This window comes from Bos indicus x Bos taurus, chromosome 16 (genome assembly GCF_003369695.1).
Source record: "Bos indicus x Bos taurus breed Angus x Brahman F1 hybrid chromosome 16, Bos_hybrid_MaternalHap_v2.0, whole genome shotgun sequence".
Taxonomy (NCBI): Eukaryota; Metazoa; Chordata; class Mammalia; order Artiodactyla; family Bovidae; genus Bos; species Bos indicus x Bos taurus.
In genome coordinates this window covers 36,896,224-36,915,207 of record NC_040091.1, presented here as the reverse complement: position 1 = coordinate 36,915,207, position 18,984 = coordinate 36,896,224, and the positions used below count along the sequence as shown (strand labels likewise).

Here is an 18,984-nt window from a genome sequence, read left to right as displayed (position 1 = left end):
GACCCTGTTTTAACAAATGTAGAAATTAAGGCTCAGAGATTCTTAGTATTACACCATTACTGCCTCCAAATGGCAAGCAGATATGTTAGTCTAACAGTGAACTATGCTTTAGAAAGTTTAGAGTAAATGTTATTAAAATTCAGAGTAAGATATGTAGATTTTGTTGTACAATACAGTATATTGTTTACTTATTTTGAATTAATACACTGTATATGGTTTACTGAAAATTGGTGTTTAGATTTCTTGGAGACAAATTGCTAAAATTTATTAACACATCAAGTAACTAGTTCACTACCATTAAACTGTGTTAAGTAGTTCATTAAGTTCTCTACAGATTAATCCAGTTGAACAAAAAATGAGGATGAAATGAGTGGGATAATCTCAGTCTACAAGGATTAATGTCTCCAGCAAATCTTTTATTTAGCTAATTAACCAATGTAAATGTTTATATACATGATGCTATTGTATTATGCCTATAAGTAAATCCTTATATATTAGTCTTAGTTGACTTCTTTGTTAAGCCTTTTTAATAGAGAAAACTTTTTAACCTTAAAAAAGGCAAAGGAATTCAATTCAGTTCTACTGCTTGGATACTAATGATTTGCATTTCCCAAGGAAAATTGAATTACGTTTTATTAGTAAATTGGGCCTATAACTTTTAAGGCCAGATTTTATTAGATTATCACACATCAGCATTAGCAAATTGTAAACTTTACTGAAATATAGAAATTCAAGCCAAAAATCAAGACTTAAAATACTGGAAACCTGGGAAGATATTTTATCCTAGAAAATTTATACTGACTTGAAAAAAATATTTTAAGTGATTTGCTTTCCTTTGGAAATTTAGAAGCAAGAGAAGTTGGCTGCAGAACTGCTCTCATCAAATTCTTGTTAATTTTCAGTCTGGTGATCTGAGCTTGGGTTTTGGAGGCAGGCATGTTAGCTGTGTGTAAAGTCCAAAGATCCTCCCAAAGAAAACCAAATTTGCTGTCTCTTTATTGGGACTTTCATTTAGGAGAAGAATTTCAGTATAATTGAGTCTATAAATTTAATAAGTAATCTGAATATGACTAGATCCTATAAAAATGTTAACACATCAATTACCGTGTAGTTTTGTACCAGAAGAAATGACATGGGAGTTCATCCAGTCATGACTAGGAACTTAATTATATCACCACCATTTAAGTGTGATTATCCAGTGTTAAAGTTCATTCATTTTAATATGTATTAATAGCATTTTTGTTGGCTGTACAGATATACAGAAATGAGTTATAAATTTAAAAAGAAAGGATAAAGCCCTTAAGCATGGATGACTGCTTTTATGATAAATTTGACCAATAAAATGCTCTTATTTTTTTTAAAAAATGAATTTTTTTAAGAGAATAGGATACACATTACAAAGACTTGCTTATTTATAATCTAATGAGAATTTTTAAATTATAAGCAATTTGGTTGATAAGCACTACCACCCCTCCAGAAAAATAAAAGAGAAAGGAAAATAGAGCATGTCATCTTTTATTTCCCTTAAGTCTGAATCCAGTGAATCTGAGCTTACTCCTAAACTTAGGGGTCGGTTTGTCTAGCCTGTCTGTGTTTTGATTGATTTAACAACGTGATTTAAAGTATTTACGATTAATTGTTTTGAAAGCCCCTGTATTAGAAACGTGAACCAAATTTTTTTTCTTAAATAATTTTTTAAAATAGATGAAACTTAGAGCCTATAGGTTTTTTAGTGTAAAGTTAATTAATTCCCATATTCTCCATATTGCCCGTAGACCTTCCAGATGTGCTATTACAAATAGCTCACCCCTCAGATATGAGCCATATGGGTTCTGTAAACTGATTTGCACTTATTTTGAATAGGGATTGTACAGATTACAGATGAATTATTAAAGTAAATGTATATTGCCAAATAAATCTAATGGCAAAATATTAAACTGTAGTAAATGAGAAAGGAATGTGCAAATGAAGACTTGCCTGTTTTAATAAGTTTAGTGGTTACGTTCTCAGTTTCAACCAAAAGAAAAGAGTTTCTTTTTTTGTTTATTTGTTATTGTGTGTGTGTGTGTTTTAAAGTCTATAAAACTGCTTACAGAAGTATCTAAGACAAAAACAAGGAAATAAAATGTTCTAAACTCAACCGGTCCAAACCACTTGAGCTGCTATGACAGCTCATAAAACTGAGAGTAGTTTTTAACTGGGCTCTGTTTTACATTGCCAAAGTGAATTTTCCTTGCAGGAAGTAGCCAGAGGGTTTATTTGGTTTCCAGTCCAAGGCTTTGATCTTTCTGTACTGTCACATCTCGAGTTACATAGCCCTTTTTCACTGCAGTAAATCTGCAACCGTTAATGAGAATAAAATTTCCTCCTCCTTACTGATCGCATGCTGTTAAATGCCAAAACACAGCCAACTGCATATTTGCAGATTTCAGCTACAGTGTATGAAAACAGGGCAATCAGTTTAATCTTGTTGTCTTTGTAATTCCTTTTATTGGTTGTTCTTCCTTTCTGAGTGACCTATTTTATCAAGTAAGTGGTTGCAAGGCCAAACCTGGGAGAAAGATTTAGAATGTTAATAAGCTGAGAGGAGAAAGGTGTGCATATGAGGAGGGGCAGGGTGAGGGAGTGACTGCACATGCACATGTACTACCATCAGTGTTCAAATTAGGTCTAGTTTAATGCTCTTGAAAGCTCAAACCTCTCCTTCTCCTCAAATAAAGAAGCTAGTTTTTTTATTTCTTGGATTATGTTATATATTCAGTTTCAACATAAATTTGCACTTAATGAGTTTATTTAATAAGTCAGAACATTATTTTTCACTTTTGACTTCAGAGAAGATTTCATAGTATTTAAAGGATTTCAAAAAACTTGACCTGTACATTGTAAGAGCTATTCTTACATCATTTTAGGTATCCACCGAACCATCTTACTATATGGGTCCTTACAAATACTGGAAATGCTATAAATATCTGTTGAATAAATCAGTGGAAATTCAAAATCACATTTAAGCAAACTGAATCTTATACATTGTTAAACATATACATCTTCATAGTGAAGTACAATAAAGTCACATTTATTTTTTGCTACAATGAAACCCCCCCAGTTGAAGCATTAATCATTTGATTCAGTTAATATATGTTGCTAAATTTATTTTTCACTTCAACTTATTATCTTTATTACTGACTTATTTACTGGTTGGTAGCTGGAACTTATCTCTGTCAAGAAATTCACTTTTAGAATGCCAATTTAGATGGTGGGCATTGATAAATATATTTTATTAATATTTTATGTTTACATAGATCACATTATACATAAATATGAAATGTTCTAAAATATATAAAAGAAATCTGCTTCTGGTTTCTCACCAATGAAGTCAGTTTCTGTTATGGCCACTTGTTTTCACAAAATAAATTATTTCTATTTTCATCAGCAGTGTGTAATACCAGTTCATTGATTTATATAACTGTCATAAAAACAACAGTTGAAAAATATGTTGAAGCACAGAATAAGATTCTAAATTGGGGAAGTAGAGTCAGATCTTCTGACAAAACAGAGGACACACTTTGGGTAAAGTGCCTGTTAGTTACCCCAATAAGAGGAGAAGGGTAAGAAAAAAGAATGGCTTGAAAATTTTAAGAGAAAAGGATGTATAGCACTACCCTTGCCTTTTCAGAAGATATTTGATATAATGTAGAAATGTTGAACTTTAAAACTGTAGCTTGTGCTTTTAGAATTAGTGTTTCCAAATAAGCCTATCTACGTGTAGTTAGACTATAACATGAAAGTTTGCATGTGGGAAAAAAATGATGGAAACTAAAGCAGAATTTTTAGACTCTGTATTTGAGGGTATTGGGGGCTGTTAAGTAGTTTTCTTCTTTGTTTTTCCACTACTTTTAAATCTGCATCAGACAGTCCATAACCCATTCAAAATTCTGGACATGAAAGTTCACAGAAAATCCCTGCACAAAACAATTTTTTAAAGTTTTTGTTGGTCTTTAAAAAATGAAAGAAAAATCTTAAACAAGTGAAACTGCTCCAAAAAGTTCATTTCTATAACGTAAACCATCCAGTTCAATTTTAAATGAAATTGCTAGAATGGAACAGAAACATGCAGGCTTCAATGCCATACAGACTTAGTCTTTATTCTAATTGTATTATTTAAAATGTTATTCTCTAAAGTTGTTTCAAATCTGTCTATAATTTGAGATATGCTGATTAATGATAATGTGGCATTTATTGAAATATATTTACTGAGTGCCAGACAGTATGCTAATTGCTATTATTATATCCCTTGTCTAATTTGATCTTCACAACAACTCAGAGAAGGAGACATTAGGAAAACCAAAGCTTATTGAGTTAAGCAGCTTGCCCAAGCTTATCTCCTTACCTCCAGGTGTCTATTCTTACTTTTACTCCACCTCACTCTCTTCCCTCTATTACAGTGAAGAAAGTGCCTTTTTCTTCAAAGTCCAGTTGATTCATTTCACTTGGAACCCCATCCCTTCTTGCCTTCCTGAAGTCTTCTTTCATGTCATCATTCTTCTCCCTTCTACTAAATCATTCCTGTCTGCATATAAACTCAGTGTGGAATCTCCAAAGTTAAACTCCTTGCCCCAACATCACATTCCAACCTCTACCCATTTCTCATTTCTCTTCGTACAGTACATCTCAAAAGACTCCCATTCACTCTTCTGTTTCTCCAGTTTTGTCCAGAACATTCATAAGCTTCAAATTGCCAAATCCATGGACTGTTCTCGTCTTTAACTCTCAGCAGTGTTTGACACACATATCCAGGCCCTGCTTTTTTGAAACTGGCCCTTTTTCAGCTTTCAAAGCACCCCATTTAACTTTCCTCCTAGGATCTTCTCCATTCCTTCCCAGTGTTCTCTGCTCGATAAGCCACTTCCTTTTCACCACTAAATGCTGGTTACTATAGAACTTCGACCCTGTTCTCTATCCCTATCATTTAGGGGAGCCCTCTTCTGTAACTGCACCCACTACCTAGATAGAGGGTTTCATCCAGATCCCATGTCATTAAATGTTAATACTATCTAAAGGCTTGTATTTTTATCTGATACCTCTCTTCTATTTAATATACCGAATTGAATGTTTAGTAAAATCATGAGACTTAACTTTTGGTTTCCCACATGCAAATAGGTGCCTGCTCTAATCTTCCACTTCAGCAAATGTCACTGTCAACCAAAGTTCAAGCCATAAACTTTAGAGTTTCCCCTGGTTCCTCCCTTTTCTTCACTATTACCACTATCTCCAGTGCAAATCATCTACAAGTCCTGTTGTTTTCATTACTAGACTGTCTCAAACTTGGCCTTTTCTTTCCATATTCACCATTAGTACCCTAGTCCACGCCACCATCATCTGTCACCTGAACCATTCAAAATAGCCTCCTGACTTCCCTGCTTCCATATTTACCTTCTCTTGCAATCCATTTTTTCACCAGAGTAACCATTGTGATCTTTTTAAAATGTAAATAAAATCATTTCAAATGCACAATGTGTAATATTTATTAAATATATAATCAAGATGTATATATAGTATTATGTGCTTGTAATATAAAGTTGTTGGTAGGAGCCTAAGCTAAATAGGAAAATTTAGTAACCTACATAACATAAAAAACTGCCTTTTTAATTGTAGTAATTTGTATACATAAAGGTGATTGCCTTGACTGTTATGCTTAAGAAAATCTTAGTGCACATGTGTTACACTACCACATATCCAGTTGAATATACCTATACTGAAAAGTACCATCTATACTGAATGTAAGCTTTCTCTAGCTTTAAAAAATTATTGTCAAAAGAAGTTTGTAATGTTTTCTCTCTTGTTTCCTTGGAAATATCTACCTAACCATACCTACCTCCTTCCTTCCCTATCTACCTTACTATGTAAAATGAAAGCTTTCTACTGAGTAAATCTTTGCTCATGAGATAGGAGACATCAGAAAGCAAAATTTACATCAAGCTCTTTGACACAATATCTCTTCAAATCTCACTATTCAAATTATGTTTTGTAGGACACTGACATGTTTCTAAAGAGGCATTCTATTACATAGGTACAAAAAGCTGTTGTCTGAATCAGTCCCTCCAAAGTGCTTACTGTTATAATGAAGTAACTGAATTCTAGTGAATCATCAGACCATTAAAGAGCAGTATTATTAAACAAATATTACAAGCTTTATATTAGTTTTCATTGTCAAATAGCCTATGTTTTGTAGAAACAAACTTTACCACATACTTAAAATGAATAAAAGGTTTTTTGATCTTGTTACTTTCTTATTATTGGGTCTTATCTAGTTGACCTGTTGATAATCAGTTTATCAGAAGAACAGATTATATACTATTGGAGATTATTTTATTTCCAAAAGAAACTTTTAATTTTTACTTGAAGTTTCTGTGATGATGAATGAAAAAAACTTTATAGAGTATTGAATAAAAATACAATAGAAGTAAGAATGTACATTTAATGTTTTATTTTTAACATTTAAAATTTATTTTATTCAGTAACCTTTTTAATTTAGAAACACTTGGATGGGCTCAAAGGATAGAAATCAATAAGAAATAATCTTTTTCCCATTGAGAAAGGATATCCATAGTTCAGAGTTAAAATATAGTTTTTTTAAATGACTTAAAGTATCCTATTTATTATTCTTTATTTCACTCTTTAAAAAGATTTTTAAAAGTAATAGTATTATCAGGCTTTGAAATAATTAAATAATTAATACTAAGTACAGTGTCAGTTTTTATATACCAGTGGTCTTCTACATGTTCCTGCCAACGTTTATATTGTTCTCACACCTTGGTTAAATGTGTGTGTGTGTCCCCATGACATAAATGTCTTAAACATTTTTTACTTGTCCTTAATATTTAGACAACACCAATTAATCATTAGAGAAGAATACCATAATATCATAGACACTTTTTTAAGAGCATGCTATTTGTTAACTTATTTCTGTTAACAAAAGATTATACCTTTAACATTTTCTTCCAGAAGAAAAAAGATAATCTAATGACAATATTATATGTTAATAATATTTCAAAACCAGAAAAAATAAAAATAATTTTTAAAGATATTGTGATGAATTTTCTTAGATAAATAAGTAAACAGATTAATATTTTTGCATTTTAACCTAAGCAGTGCAATATTTGGCAAAGAATTACATTATTATTAAAATACAACCTCCTGAGTTTTATATAGGCTGTTTAATAATACTGCTCTTTAATGGTCTGATGATTCACTAGAATTCAGTTACTTCATTATAACAGTAAGCACTTTGGAGGGACTGATTCAGACAACAACTTTTTGTACCTATGTAATAGAACGCCTCTTTAGAAACATGTCAGTGTCCTACAAAACATAATTTGAATAGTGAGATTTGAAGAGATATTGTGTCAAAGAGCTTGATGTAAATTTTGCTTTCTGATGTCTCCTATCTCATGAGCAAAGATTTACTCAGTAGAAAGCTTTCATTTTACATAGTAAGGTAGATAGGGAAGGAAGGAGGTAGGTATGGTTAGGTAGATATTTCCAAGGAAACAAGAGAGAAAACAGTTTAGTCATTGATCTTTTTTTAATGCTGATATCATAGCTGTTGATGAATTCTGAAAATTTTTAATTGAAAGAGTTTTAGATTTGTTAAAATGCATTAGATTTTCTCATTTTTAAAAAAAGGCAGTAAGCCTCCATTGAGGGTTATGGAAGGGAACTCTGGAATTAAGGGGATTAACTATGAACTATAATCCTGTAGATTTTGTTGTTGTTGTTCAGTCTCTAAGTCATGTCCAACTCTGCGAACCCATGGACGACAGCACACCAGGTTTCCTGTCCTTCACTAGCTCTCAGAGTTTGCTCAAACTCATGTCCATTGAGTAGTGATGCCATCCAGCCATCTCATCCTACGTCACCCCCTTCATTTACTTGTAGGAATTTTAGGCCAATATGAAGTTTTTCAGTGGTAGCCCAAATCACTTGGTAATCTCGTTAAGTATTCAGCGGCTCTGCCAACTAAATATAACTCAGATCTACTTCAGAGAGACAAATGTGACACTCTGCTGTAGAATCTATTTTTAAATGATGCTTTGTTTTTGTGTTTGAAAAGAATGATTAGCATTTTTCTAAACTTTATACTTTTATCATTAATTATTGGTGAACGTAAAAATCTATGTATGTCTATGTTGGTTTTTACATAAAAGCTACGTATTTCAGACTAGAGAGGCATAACCAACAAATGCTTTCTTGTGCTTATAGTCAAAATTAAAGGCTTTAAATAGTCTTTTGAATAGATATATAGAGAGGAGCATAGTTAATGATTTTCTGAATATCATCTCTTTTGTGGACATAAGTCTGCATTCTGTATCAAATAATATAACATACTTTAATATATTTTTAAGCCAGTCTTTTTTGTTTAGCTTTATCTAAAGTTGATACATCCCACTGTTTCAGAAATCTTTCCATTTCAGGTTTTTCCAGCCAAAAACAAAGCACCTTTATATTGGCCTGTCAGAACTTAAAAGGCAAAGCAATCTTAAAAAGGAATCCAGATTTGTGTGGACAATTTCAAGTGGCTAATTTAGAGCCCCTCAAATGTGAAAGGATGGGAGGAGGCTTCTATGATCATAGTTAGGCAAGTAAATTTTTAAATTACAACTGTAACTTAAACTGATACAAGAAACCCCATAAAGCTGTATTCACATGGGTGCTTAAACTCCATGCTGAAATCTCTTGAGGTAGTAAAAAGCAGGAATTCTTAAAAGTCTCAAAATGTTTTATTTTTTTAGGATTTCTGGATTTTAAGGACTTTATAAATATTGGGTGAATATAGCTCAACTCATTCTCTGTATAATCTAAGGGAAAACAGAAACTATGTCAGTATCCTACAGTTGCATCTTGCCTTTTTCTTCTAAAATCTGGGGGAAGGAAGTAGTATTTTTCATCAGCAGGTGGGCACCATCATCATTTTAAATCAATTTTTAATCTTTCCTTGTCCTTTATACTTGAAATAACTAATAGAGATATACCTATGTGCCCGTTGGAAATACTACTTAAAACCCTGTACTGCCTGTGATCTCAAAAATTTATGGTACATTCCCATCTCTCTGAAGAATTCTCCTCATAGTTGCCCAGCTTTGCTTATGTATCCCATATTGTCAGGTTGGCACAATCCCAAGACAGCGAACATCACAGAATGAAAATACCCACCCTAAACACTTTTATAACCTTGTGCCCTTTTCAAAGAAAAGCCAACACTATAGCAGTAAACCTAAGTACAGGAATTTATGCGATGTGGGAAGTGATGATTTGTGTGGAATAACGAAAAACTTTATCCTTGATTTACTACTTTCAAAATAAACTCCCAGAATATAAAATAAGATGAAAAAGCGTGTAAAGAGACTTTCCCCATATTATTCATCCCTAAAGGTGCTGTATCATTTGCATCAATCTTGACATAGCATCTGAAGGATTTTGATTGAATAATTTTATTTATATAAGCAGTCCAGTCTCACTATGGTAAAGAAAGATATGATTGGCCATGGCATTATTTTAGTGCAACAACAATTAGTTGCCTATGTGTTGGCATAAATCTTTATGAATTATGTAAGAGCTCTGTAAAGGCAAACAGAAAGCATGTGTAAGAAGCATGCCAAGTATGATAGAATATCTCTTAACAGTCTGGATTATATGGCAGGAGCCAGAATTTCTTAAGTATTTTTAGGGAAGGCTCTATCATTTTCATATGTCATAACAATAACAACACCAAATACATGCTGTAAGAGTCTTTGTACTGTTCTTGTAAGAGACTTGGAAATACAATAATCTCAAGGCAGAGAGATGTTAAAAGGGATAGCCATTATTATTTTACCACACACACAAAAAAAGAAAAATCGTGACAAAGAAAGTTACAGATAAAGACTGAAACAAGTTATATCAGTAGAGACATAAATCATATCCAGATATTCTGGTTTTGAGGTCATTGCACCCCACTAACTTTAATAAAATGCAGGAGTTGTTGATAAGCTCATACTTAAGTTTGTTTTGCTGAATTTGTAAACATAATCGCAAGGGAGAAAAATGCCATTTACATCAGTGATTAAAGAAAAAAAGTGTGTTTCCTTATGTCACTTTGAAAATAATAACTTCAATTTAAAATATAGTAAGGGGACACAGTCAGAAAAGTAATCTTTAGAATTGTATACTTCTGCATTCCAGTCTGCACTGAATTTGCTTGTCAGTGCTTGCAAAAGGTGCTTAGCCCCATCCTATGAAGAAAATATTAGAAATACCTTGTTTCAGCATCACAAGACTGCAACCTGGTTGACCAGGATGGCTTCAATCAGGTTGTATCTTGACAACTGAAAATTAGCCTTAGACCTAAGTAGAAAATGAATTTACCTTCTTTTGTACAGACCTATAATATAATAAATGCATTCTTGGGAACCAAGAGAGTTTATAAAATTTGAGTAGAGATTTACTTTGGTACCTGTTCTTCTAGTGCTAAATGCAGTATTGGTGTATTATGTAATGTTCTGAGATCTTAAGTGCTCTGCTACTGCTAAGTCACTTCAGTCATGTCCCACTCTGTGCAACCCCATAGACGGCAGCCCACCAGGCTCCCCCGTCCCTGGGATTCTCCAGGCAAGAATACCGGAGTGGGTTGCCATTTCCTTCTCCAGTGCATGAAAGTGAAAAGTGAAAGGGAAGTCGCTCAGTCGTGTCCAACTCTTAGCAACCCCATGGACTGCAGCCCACCAGGCTCCTCCATCCATGGGATTTTCCAGGCAAGAGTACTGGAGTGGGGTGCCATTGCCTTCTCCATTAAGTGCTCTAGAAGGCACTAAATAACTATTGAATATTTATCTGACCTGTATTGATTACTGAAACTACTGAGTTAGTGGCTGAATATACCTGTATATCACTGCCCAGTATATGTTTTAATTATGCTAAGTGAAATAAGTCAGAGAAAAAAGTAGATACTGTATGATATCACTTCTATGCAGAATCTAAAATATACGGCAAACTAGTGAATAAAACAAAAATGCAGACTCACAGATATAGAGAACAGACTAGTGGTTACCAGAGGGAAGGGGGAGGGGGAGGGGCAAGATGCGGGTGGGGGCAAAGGTGTTTTTATTGGATCATGGGAAATCATGTGTATGAAACTTGAAAATTGTAAAGCACTATAGAATTTAAAGAATAAGTCAATCTTCTTATTAAAAAACAGAATGTCATGATAATGTAAGGAAATGCTCGTTGTATATTTGATATTATAAACTCATTTAGAATCAAGTTAAAAACATGCGCTTTTAATTTGTTTAAATATAGTTTCTAGTATCCATATTTGTGCCCTCAATTTTAGGAAAATATTACTTAATTTGATTTAGCTATGAAAAAAGGTCTTTATCAATCACCACTTGATTTTTATTAGCCAAAGGTAATTTGAAGGCTGCTTAGCCTAAAAATTACTGAGACAAATAAATAAGTAGACTAGGGCATAAATTGGAAACTTTATATTAACATATATTTGATAAGATTTTTAAGATTTTTTTTTTTACAACTAACATTTGTGTACCTCTTATGAAAGGTAGTAAAAGAAAGTTAAAAGTTTCAAAACTGTATAAAAATATTCCCAAACTGTATTATTTATTTAAGGACTTTGTAGACCAGGTTTTACCAGAAGCATAACATTAATTTTTAATTTAGAAGAGACTGATATGTCAGTAGGGGTAACATGCATATTAGATATGATATTACCTTACCTCTTCAATTATATCTAGATGTCGGGTTTCTGTGTGTTTTATAAAGAATGATGGGGAGTTGATATAGCCCATTAGGTGTGGTATTTGTGATCATTTTGGTTCCATCTCTTGAACTTGTTCATTTTGATAGTGCATTATCTTCCTAAGATTCTGGTTGGTGTTTAAATTTCAGTTACTGAAGGTCATTATTCATATTTTAACTGGACTAAAAAGTTTTTAATGCCAGCATTAACTTTTGAATTACGCTTGCGCTCTTAGACTTTACAGCATGTTTAGTTTCTTTTCATTTCTTATTAGTATTTTTCAGTACTTAATAGTCTCCTGCTCCCACCTCCAACAAGAACTCTCCTCTCTGTTCAGCATCAGAAACATTTTTCTCTTTGGCATGTGCTTTTAGTTCCCCAAGCAGTATAAGCAAATTGGAAAGTTCAGCTGTCATTCTTGGAAGGTCATAGATCACACTAGCAGCCTGAGTAATCCAAGAGGTTTTAAGTATCATAGCATTTAGTTTAAAGTGAAATTTGCTCTGACAGAGCTGGCAGACCAATAGGAAAAAGAAATATTTGTGCTTAGAGAAGTGCATATGTAGAGACCAAGAGCCTAACTGATGGCTGGAAGTGATTTCAGTCTAAAAAAACAAATCATTAAGAGAGTGCATAGGGGTAAAATACACAGTTCATATTTTAAAGAGTCTCAAAATGAACCAGCAACTAAGGTTAGCATTATATAGTAATTAGCTGTGGTGTTCAGGCTTTAACTCACTCGATACCAGACAGTATGGTCAAACTATCACTGTGAAAACATCGCTACTTAAACTTTCTACTTTAAGCCTACAGCAGTAATTTTTGTACCTTAAAAAAACCAAAGTATTATGACAGATTATATAAATGTTGAACCAGTAACAGACAAACAATTCTTTAAAAGAGGTGCTAATGACTCAGTTTATTGACCTAGGGGTTACTTAAGCAGCTCAGCAAGTTCCCTTAACATTTGGTGGTATGAACTGAGGCATTACTTGATATTATAGAACTGCTAATTTCAAGAAGTCCTTGTACTAAATTGAAGAAATTCAAGTTAAAGATTACAAGATGATATACTTTCATTAAAAGATTGCTATAGAACTTTTGAGACCACTATAGATTTCAGTAAGAATTCACTCCAGCATCACAGTCACATCTGACAACTTCTATGAGGCACCTATTAGAGCGCTACAACACTGCTACAGATAAGAGAAAAGAAAATATCTTTTGTCAGCTCCAGTCATTTCTTTCAAGTCATTGTTCTGTTCAAGAAAGCCAGTTTTGAGTCACAGAAATATAGGACTTATAAATTGTTTCCTTTGATGTGCAAAGCAGATTAATAAGAGTAAAGTAGAAGGGACTCCAGCAAGATGGTAAACTAACCTGACTTGGGTACCCCTTCCTATATAGATATAGAAAAGGTAGAATATAACCCTACATGACACACACAAAAGACCTACCACAAGAATATTGAACTAGGTATAGGTTACATGGTATAGAAAGATAAAACTGAATTCTAAATTCCCTATATAGAGCCTGGAACTTCAACAAGCTGCCTTTTTCTCTTCAGTTGAAAAGAGGACTAGATGATTTTAATTCACCAGCCCAGAAAAGTAACTAAAATTTGTCTTCTGCCCTCAGACCCTAGATAGGGTCTTAGATGGGGAAGATAGTCACTCATGAGGGAGAGGAATCATACACTTGGTCCATGCAAACATGTGGAGTCAGAATTTATACTATACATCTAGTTCAGGAAACCCCAAGTCAAGAAATTATCTTTCAAATGGTTTCAGGACAGTGAAACCCAGGACCTTGATGTATGATAAATATGGAACCTCTCAGTAGAAGTGTTCCCAAGCTCAACAGCTAGCAGACAGGCAAAAAACAACAAAAAAAACCTAAAAGTTGAACACAGTAAAAAATTATGAAGCTCATGAAGAAAGAGACTGTCATGAAGAAATGTCAGAAGCAATGGCAAAAGACCTAGGGTGCCCAAGAACTGGAGTTAATATAAGAATCTAAATGAGATTGTAAAAAGTTTTTTAAAAATAAAAAGGGCTAGATAATATAATATGAAAAAGTACCAACTGTAATATCTCCACATGAAAAATATAATCATTAAACTAGGCTTGTAGATGGGTTAAATAACAAATTAAGATGTATAATAAGTATAAATTGAATGATATTAGGAGAGTGTCCATGAAATGGAACTTCTTTGAATTTGAAATAAATCAATGACTATTTTACACATGCTTTTTCTATCATTAGTACAAATTGGTTTTTATCTGAAGCATCTGAGTAGAGTAACTAAATTGAAATTGAAAGGATTTACCCCTGAGGTGGTATTTTCCCCTTAGAACTGACAGGTGTCTTTTCCAAAAAAAATTTTTAGTAGTTCCAAATTTATACATTAAATACAACCTCCCACTCCTACTATCATTTACCCTTAATTTTGAGAAAACTATTACTTAGTTTGATTTCACAAAGAATATGATTTTTTGAAGATTCTCTAGCCATTTAATTTTATCAGAATAAAGGAAAAGGTGATAATCATGCATATAAAAGATTAAAAGAAAACTAAATGGAAAGTGTCAGCTAAATTACATATATTGGTGAAACTCATTAAAAGACTGCTTCACTCTACTCCTTTTCTCAATAATACAAAGGCTCAAGCCAAAAACAAAAAGTAACACCTTTGAGCAACCTAAAATATCTATCTACTGTATATACATTTATAGAAACAAAGTGTTATTGACAAGTTAAATGATAATTTTAGAAGCTTTCCTGTGACAGTAGTACTTTAACATTATAAATGCAGTACATTTTTCAGTGTCCAGGACAATCAGCATCTTCTGTTCTTTTCATATGCCGCCTCATTCACAAACTTTTTGTAAATGAATAATAAGAGATTCCTATTTAATTCAACTGCTTAAATATATATAAATTATATCAAATATATAAATTGAATATATAAATTATATGAAAAAGCAATGGAAACCACATTCTGTCAATGTTAAATATGCTGAGAAGCTTAAATTTGATGAAGCTTGCTTTCAAACTTTGTAAAAGTGGTACTCAGTGATAAAGCAAGCTCTCCATCTAGTGGTAGACCTGTAAATTGCAAACACATATTTTGATTAAATAATGCATCATTATTTATAATGCATATAAATGTGGCTCATTTGTATTGTATTCAAAGATGGCTCAGTGGTAAAGAATCCACTTGCCAATGCAGGAGACGCAAGTTTGATCCCTGGGTCGGGAAAATCCCCTGGAGAAGGAAATGGCAACCCACTCTAGTATTCTTGCCTGAGAATTCCCATGGACAGAGAAGCCTGGCAGGCTACAGTCTACTGGGTCTCAAGAGTCGAACATGGCTTACCGACTGAACGACAACAGCAACAACATACAAGTGTTAGGTATAGTTTTATAGGCATTATCTCATTCAATCCACACTTCTCTTGTTGCTATATATATGACTTTCCAGAAAAAAATATGTTTCTCTGTGCCAGAATAACCCAACTCTTCCTATTCAATAAAAAGACAAACTGCTTCTACAGTCTGATTTCTTCTATTAATACATGGAGTACTACAACCTCTTAGTTATTTGATGAAACATATTCCCATATTAAAGGGGTAAAAAATGTTTCATTCCAGTTAATTATAGCTTCAAACTTTTGGCCATTTTTGAAATTCTTTCTCTTCATTCTCAGTTAATAAATAGTAAAGGTATAGCTTAAAAATCCATTTCAAAAGAGAAAAGATACCTTTTTGTCATGAAATGTAGCATATCTGATCATAGTTAGTTCTGCCATTGCCTCTACAGACTTACGGTACTTCACATATGGACAGCCTTAATATTCTCTTAAATGTGCCCTGTGCTGTTGCTTCTCAACTGCTTGTCACCCCAGTTATCTTTCTAAAACACAGAAGTAAGTTGTTTCCCTTCTTAAAAACCACTGACAATTCTCCAGAAGTATTTGATTCTTAGTGTGGCATATGAGGGCTTCACAGGTGGTGCTGGTGGTGAAGAACACGCCTGCCAATACGGAGATGTAAGAGACACAGGTTCAGTCCCTGAGTTGGGAAGATCCCCTGGAGGAAGGCATGGAAACCCACTCTGGTATACTTGCTGGGAAAATCCCATGGGCAGAGGAACCTGGAGGGCTATAATCCATAGGGTCACAAAGAGTCAGACACAACTGAAGTGACTTAGCATGGACACACGCATGTGGCATATGAAGAGCTTTCAAAATCCAGTCTTAAAATTCCCTCTTTCTGCCTTTTATCTCCTGCTGCTGCTTCCATTGCAAATCGTTTGCTCTTCTTCAGCCTTTTCTCTTGCTCAGGCTGTCACATTACCAGGAATTTTCTCTTTCCACTTGTGAAATCCTGCTTTTCCTTTAAGATTCATCCATTCATGCAATCAAATGCTTTTTGAAATTCCATTCCATGTCAGAAATAATATTAGATGCTAGTGGGAAGGCAATAGATAAGATAGTTCTTACCATTCATGGTGCTTACAACAAATTACTATGTCAGGAAGTGACAGATACATTAAAAGGCAAAGTGTTTTCTATAAAGGCTTTGTAGTTCTTGAGATTCTCCTGTAACAATTTGTACAACCTCTGGTATATTCTCACATTGTATTAAATGTTTGATCCTATTCTCCTCTGTGGTAATTTATAAATGTACTAGGGTAACACAGCATATTATCAGATTTTGTTTCCGTGTTAGTTGCCGCCAGTCCATGGTCAGGGACCATGTCTTGTTTATTTTACTGCCTTCCAAGCACCACATCCTTTGTTTTTAACATTGACTCTCAACACTATATTTAGCACATTATAGAAACTCATGTACTATTTGAATGGATGGATGTACAAAGGACATAGACATAAACTTCCCGTGACAAATCATACTTAAGCTGAAATTATAAATTTATCTGATGATAAATTTACAGTCTACTTAGAAAGAAAGATAAACATACTGACTTTGGTTCTATGATCAGTATACTGGAGTAATTAATAAAAAGAATGAGCTGTTCTAGAAGACTATTACTAAATTATTTTATACAGTGTTATAATATCCTGGAGCTGTTTCCTCCAAAAAATGCTAAATCCTTTCACTTGACAATCCCAAAAGAATTCCAGCCTTCAGTATTATCTTATAGATCACAAAGATAGATAATTAATATATCACTGTTTCCTACTTGTAAATATATTGTCATGAAAGATTTTAGCATAGGGAGAACAGAATCCCCAAAGAAAGACCCAAGCTAAAAACATGAAATTAAACATGGTAGTTTTAAGTTATCAATTTCATGTGTGTCCATGTGTATATTACACACAGTTGTACACATACACAGTCAATGTAAGCCATATTGCAGTAATGATACCTTAAAATTTTCATTCAAGATCAACACAGTTTGGGCCTATATTAGCGAAGAGTCAGAAACAGGATCTCATCTTTATGTTCTATGCTGGTTTCAGACCACATAAGTACTGCCTTCGTTTCAGCTTATTTTAAGATAAATACTGGAAAAAAAAAATCAAAATGCTTTAGAAAGCAAATGATTTTAGAGATCATGTCATGAGGATTGATTAAATGAGAGTTGTAAAGTAGTCATATTAAAGAATAATTAGACTTCTTGTGTGGTTTGAGAAGGTAATTCTAGGACCAATAGAACCAGATTTCAGCTCACTATCATAAAGAACTTTCTAATGGTTTGATATATCTATAGAAGGGGTGAACTGCCTTGACAGTGTAGTATGATGGAAGTGTTATGACAAGAACTGTATAGACCCTGTAAAAGGTGTTGTGAATGAAAGGGTAGAATAGATTATTTCTAAGAATGTTTACAAGTCAAAGATACTATGCGTCTGTGAAAAGAGAACTTGACTTGAGTGTATCCTTCTTTTTTTTTCCTGCAGTATCCACTAACATATTCATGATTTGCTTTGCATTCGTTTTGCTGACGTGGAAATTTCAAAGAAGAAAAAACTTGCATTGCTTTTATCTAACATTAATAAAATAATGATAATGCTTTTCACTTATGCAGCACTTTTCACCCAAGGATTTCAAAGTGCTTTACAAATACGCACTAATTAAGCCTCACAAACAGCCAGAGGTAGGTGATTTTTCTGTTTCTACAGGAATGCCATCTTCTCTGGCACAGAAGTCTCAGCAGCGCCTCGGAGTGCCTAGGACTCCCTGCCGGCTGCCATCCCCTTGTCATGTGCTGCATGTGAAGCATCACTTGTCATATCTGGATTTCTTTTTTTCCTCCCTCTCTGAATCATCTCAAGTTTATAATTCTAATGAATGCTGTTGAAAATTTATTCTGAAGCCTTGTAAATATTACAGAAAATTTAGTCTTTTGCTTGCTGAATGCTAATTAGATCTCTAAATGATTGTTTAAAAATAAAACCTAGGTGTGGTTTCAATTTGAACTTTAAATATATATTTTTACTTAGGAAGAACTTACTATTTTTTTTAAGTACCCCAAAATCATTGTTCTTGGGACATGAAACTTAATAGCAAATGGATTGGAGGGGGTCTTACCTTTCCTAGGTGTCTTTCCACAGCAAACAGTAGCCATTTTCTTTAGAATTATATATTTTCAAGAAACAGTATTTGCGTTTGGTATTTTTCTAATTGAGAGGTCTAGAATATGATATCTGGATGTTGAGGTTAAGTAAAGGTGAAATGACACCACATAATCAGTCTTGTAAAGAAAACGTGGTCTAGTGGTGGCATATTCTAATCTAAAGGAACACACAGCTTTTTATGTAGGTTAGGGTACCAGGAAGAGACTACCTACTTACAGAAACACACATGCAAGTTTGGGTAAAATTCCAATATAAACAGCCAAATACACGAAGTCTCGTCTGAAGCAGGTTGGTCACATAGAGCAAAAGCAGGTACGGCATATCACAGTAGTTTCTCTTGGTTCGCAAGGGCCCTGGTGACGGCGTGCAAGTGGCTTTAATACTGTGTACTCTTAAGTCAAGTCTTAGTGGATTAGGAAAAGACAGTTTTTGCTGTGACACTTCCTTTTATTTTCATGTGTCTATCCCTTTCCAGCAGAATTTATATAATCTATCTGCTTCTATTCGGAAAACTTACATTAGGCTCTCCTGGTTTTGAACCAGATTCAGCATTAACAAGGCTACATCTTTATGCCAAGGGAGAAAATAAAG

General features: G+C 33.6%; 1 protein-coding gene across 3 annotated transcripts in view; it reads left to right on the top strand.

Annotated features, from left to right (window-relative positions):
• KIFAP3 (kinesin associated protein 3) overlaps nt 1–18,984 on the top strand; it is a 142,176-nt gene that overhangs the window by 120,027 nt on the left and 3,165 nt on the right. The window contains exon 20 of one of the 3 annotated variants that reach the window (XM_027564771.1): nt 17,844–17,912. The exons of 1 other annotated variant lie outside the window; for it this stretch is intronic. In XM_027564771.1, the coding sequence (XP_027420572.1) occupies nt 17,844–17,889 (46 nt within the window). In that variant the 3' untranslated portion in view covers nt 17,890–17,912. Of the gene's footprint in view, nt 1–8,471; nt 8,596–17,843; nt 17,913–18,984 lie in introns of those variants that run through there. One more of the 3 variants, XM_027564770.1, reaches the window with a different exon arrangement.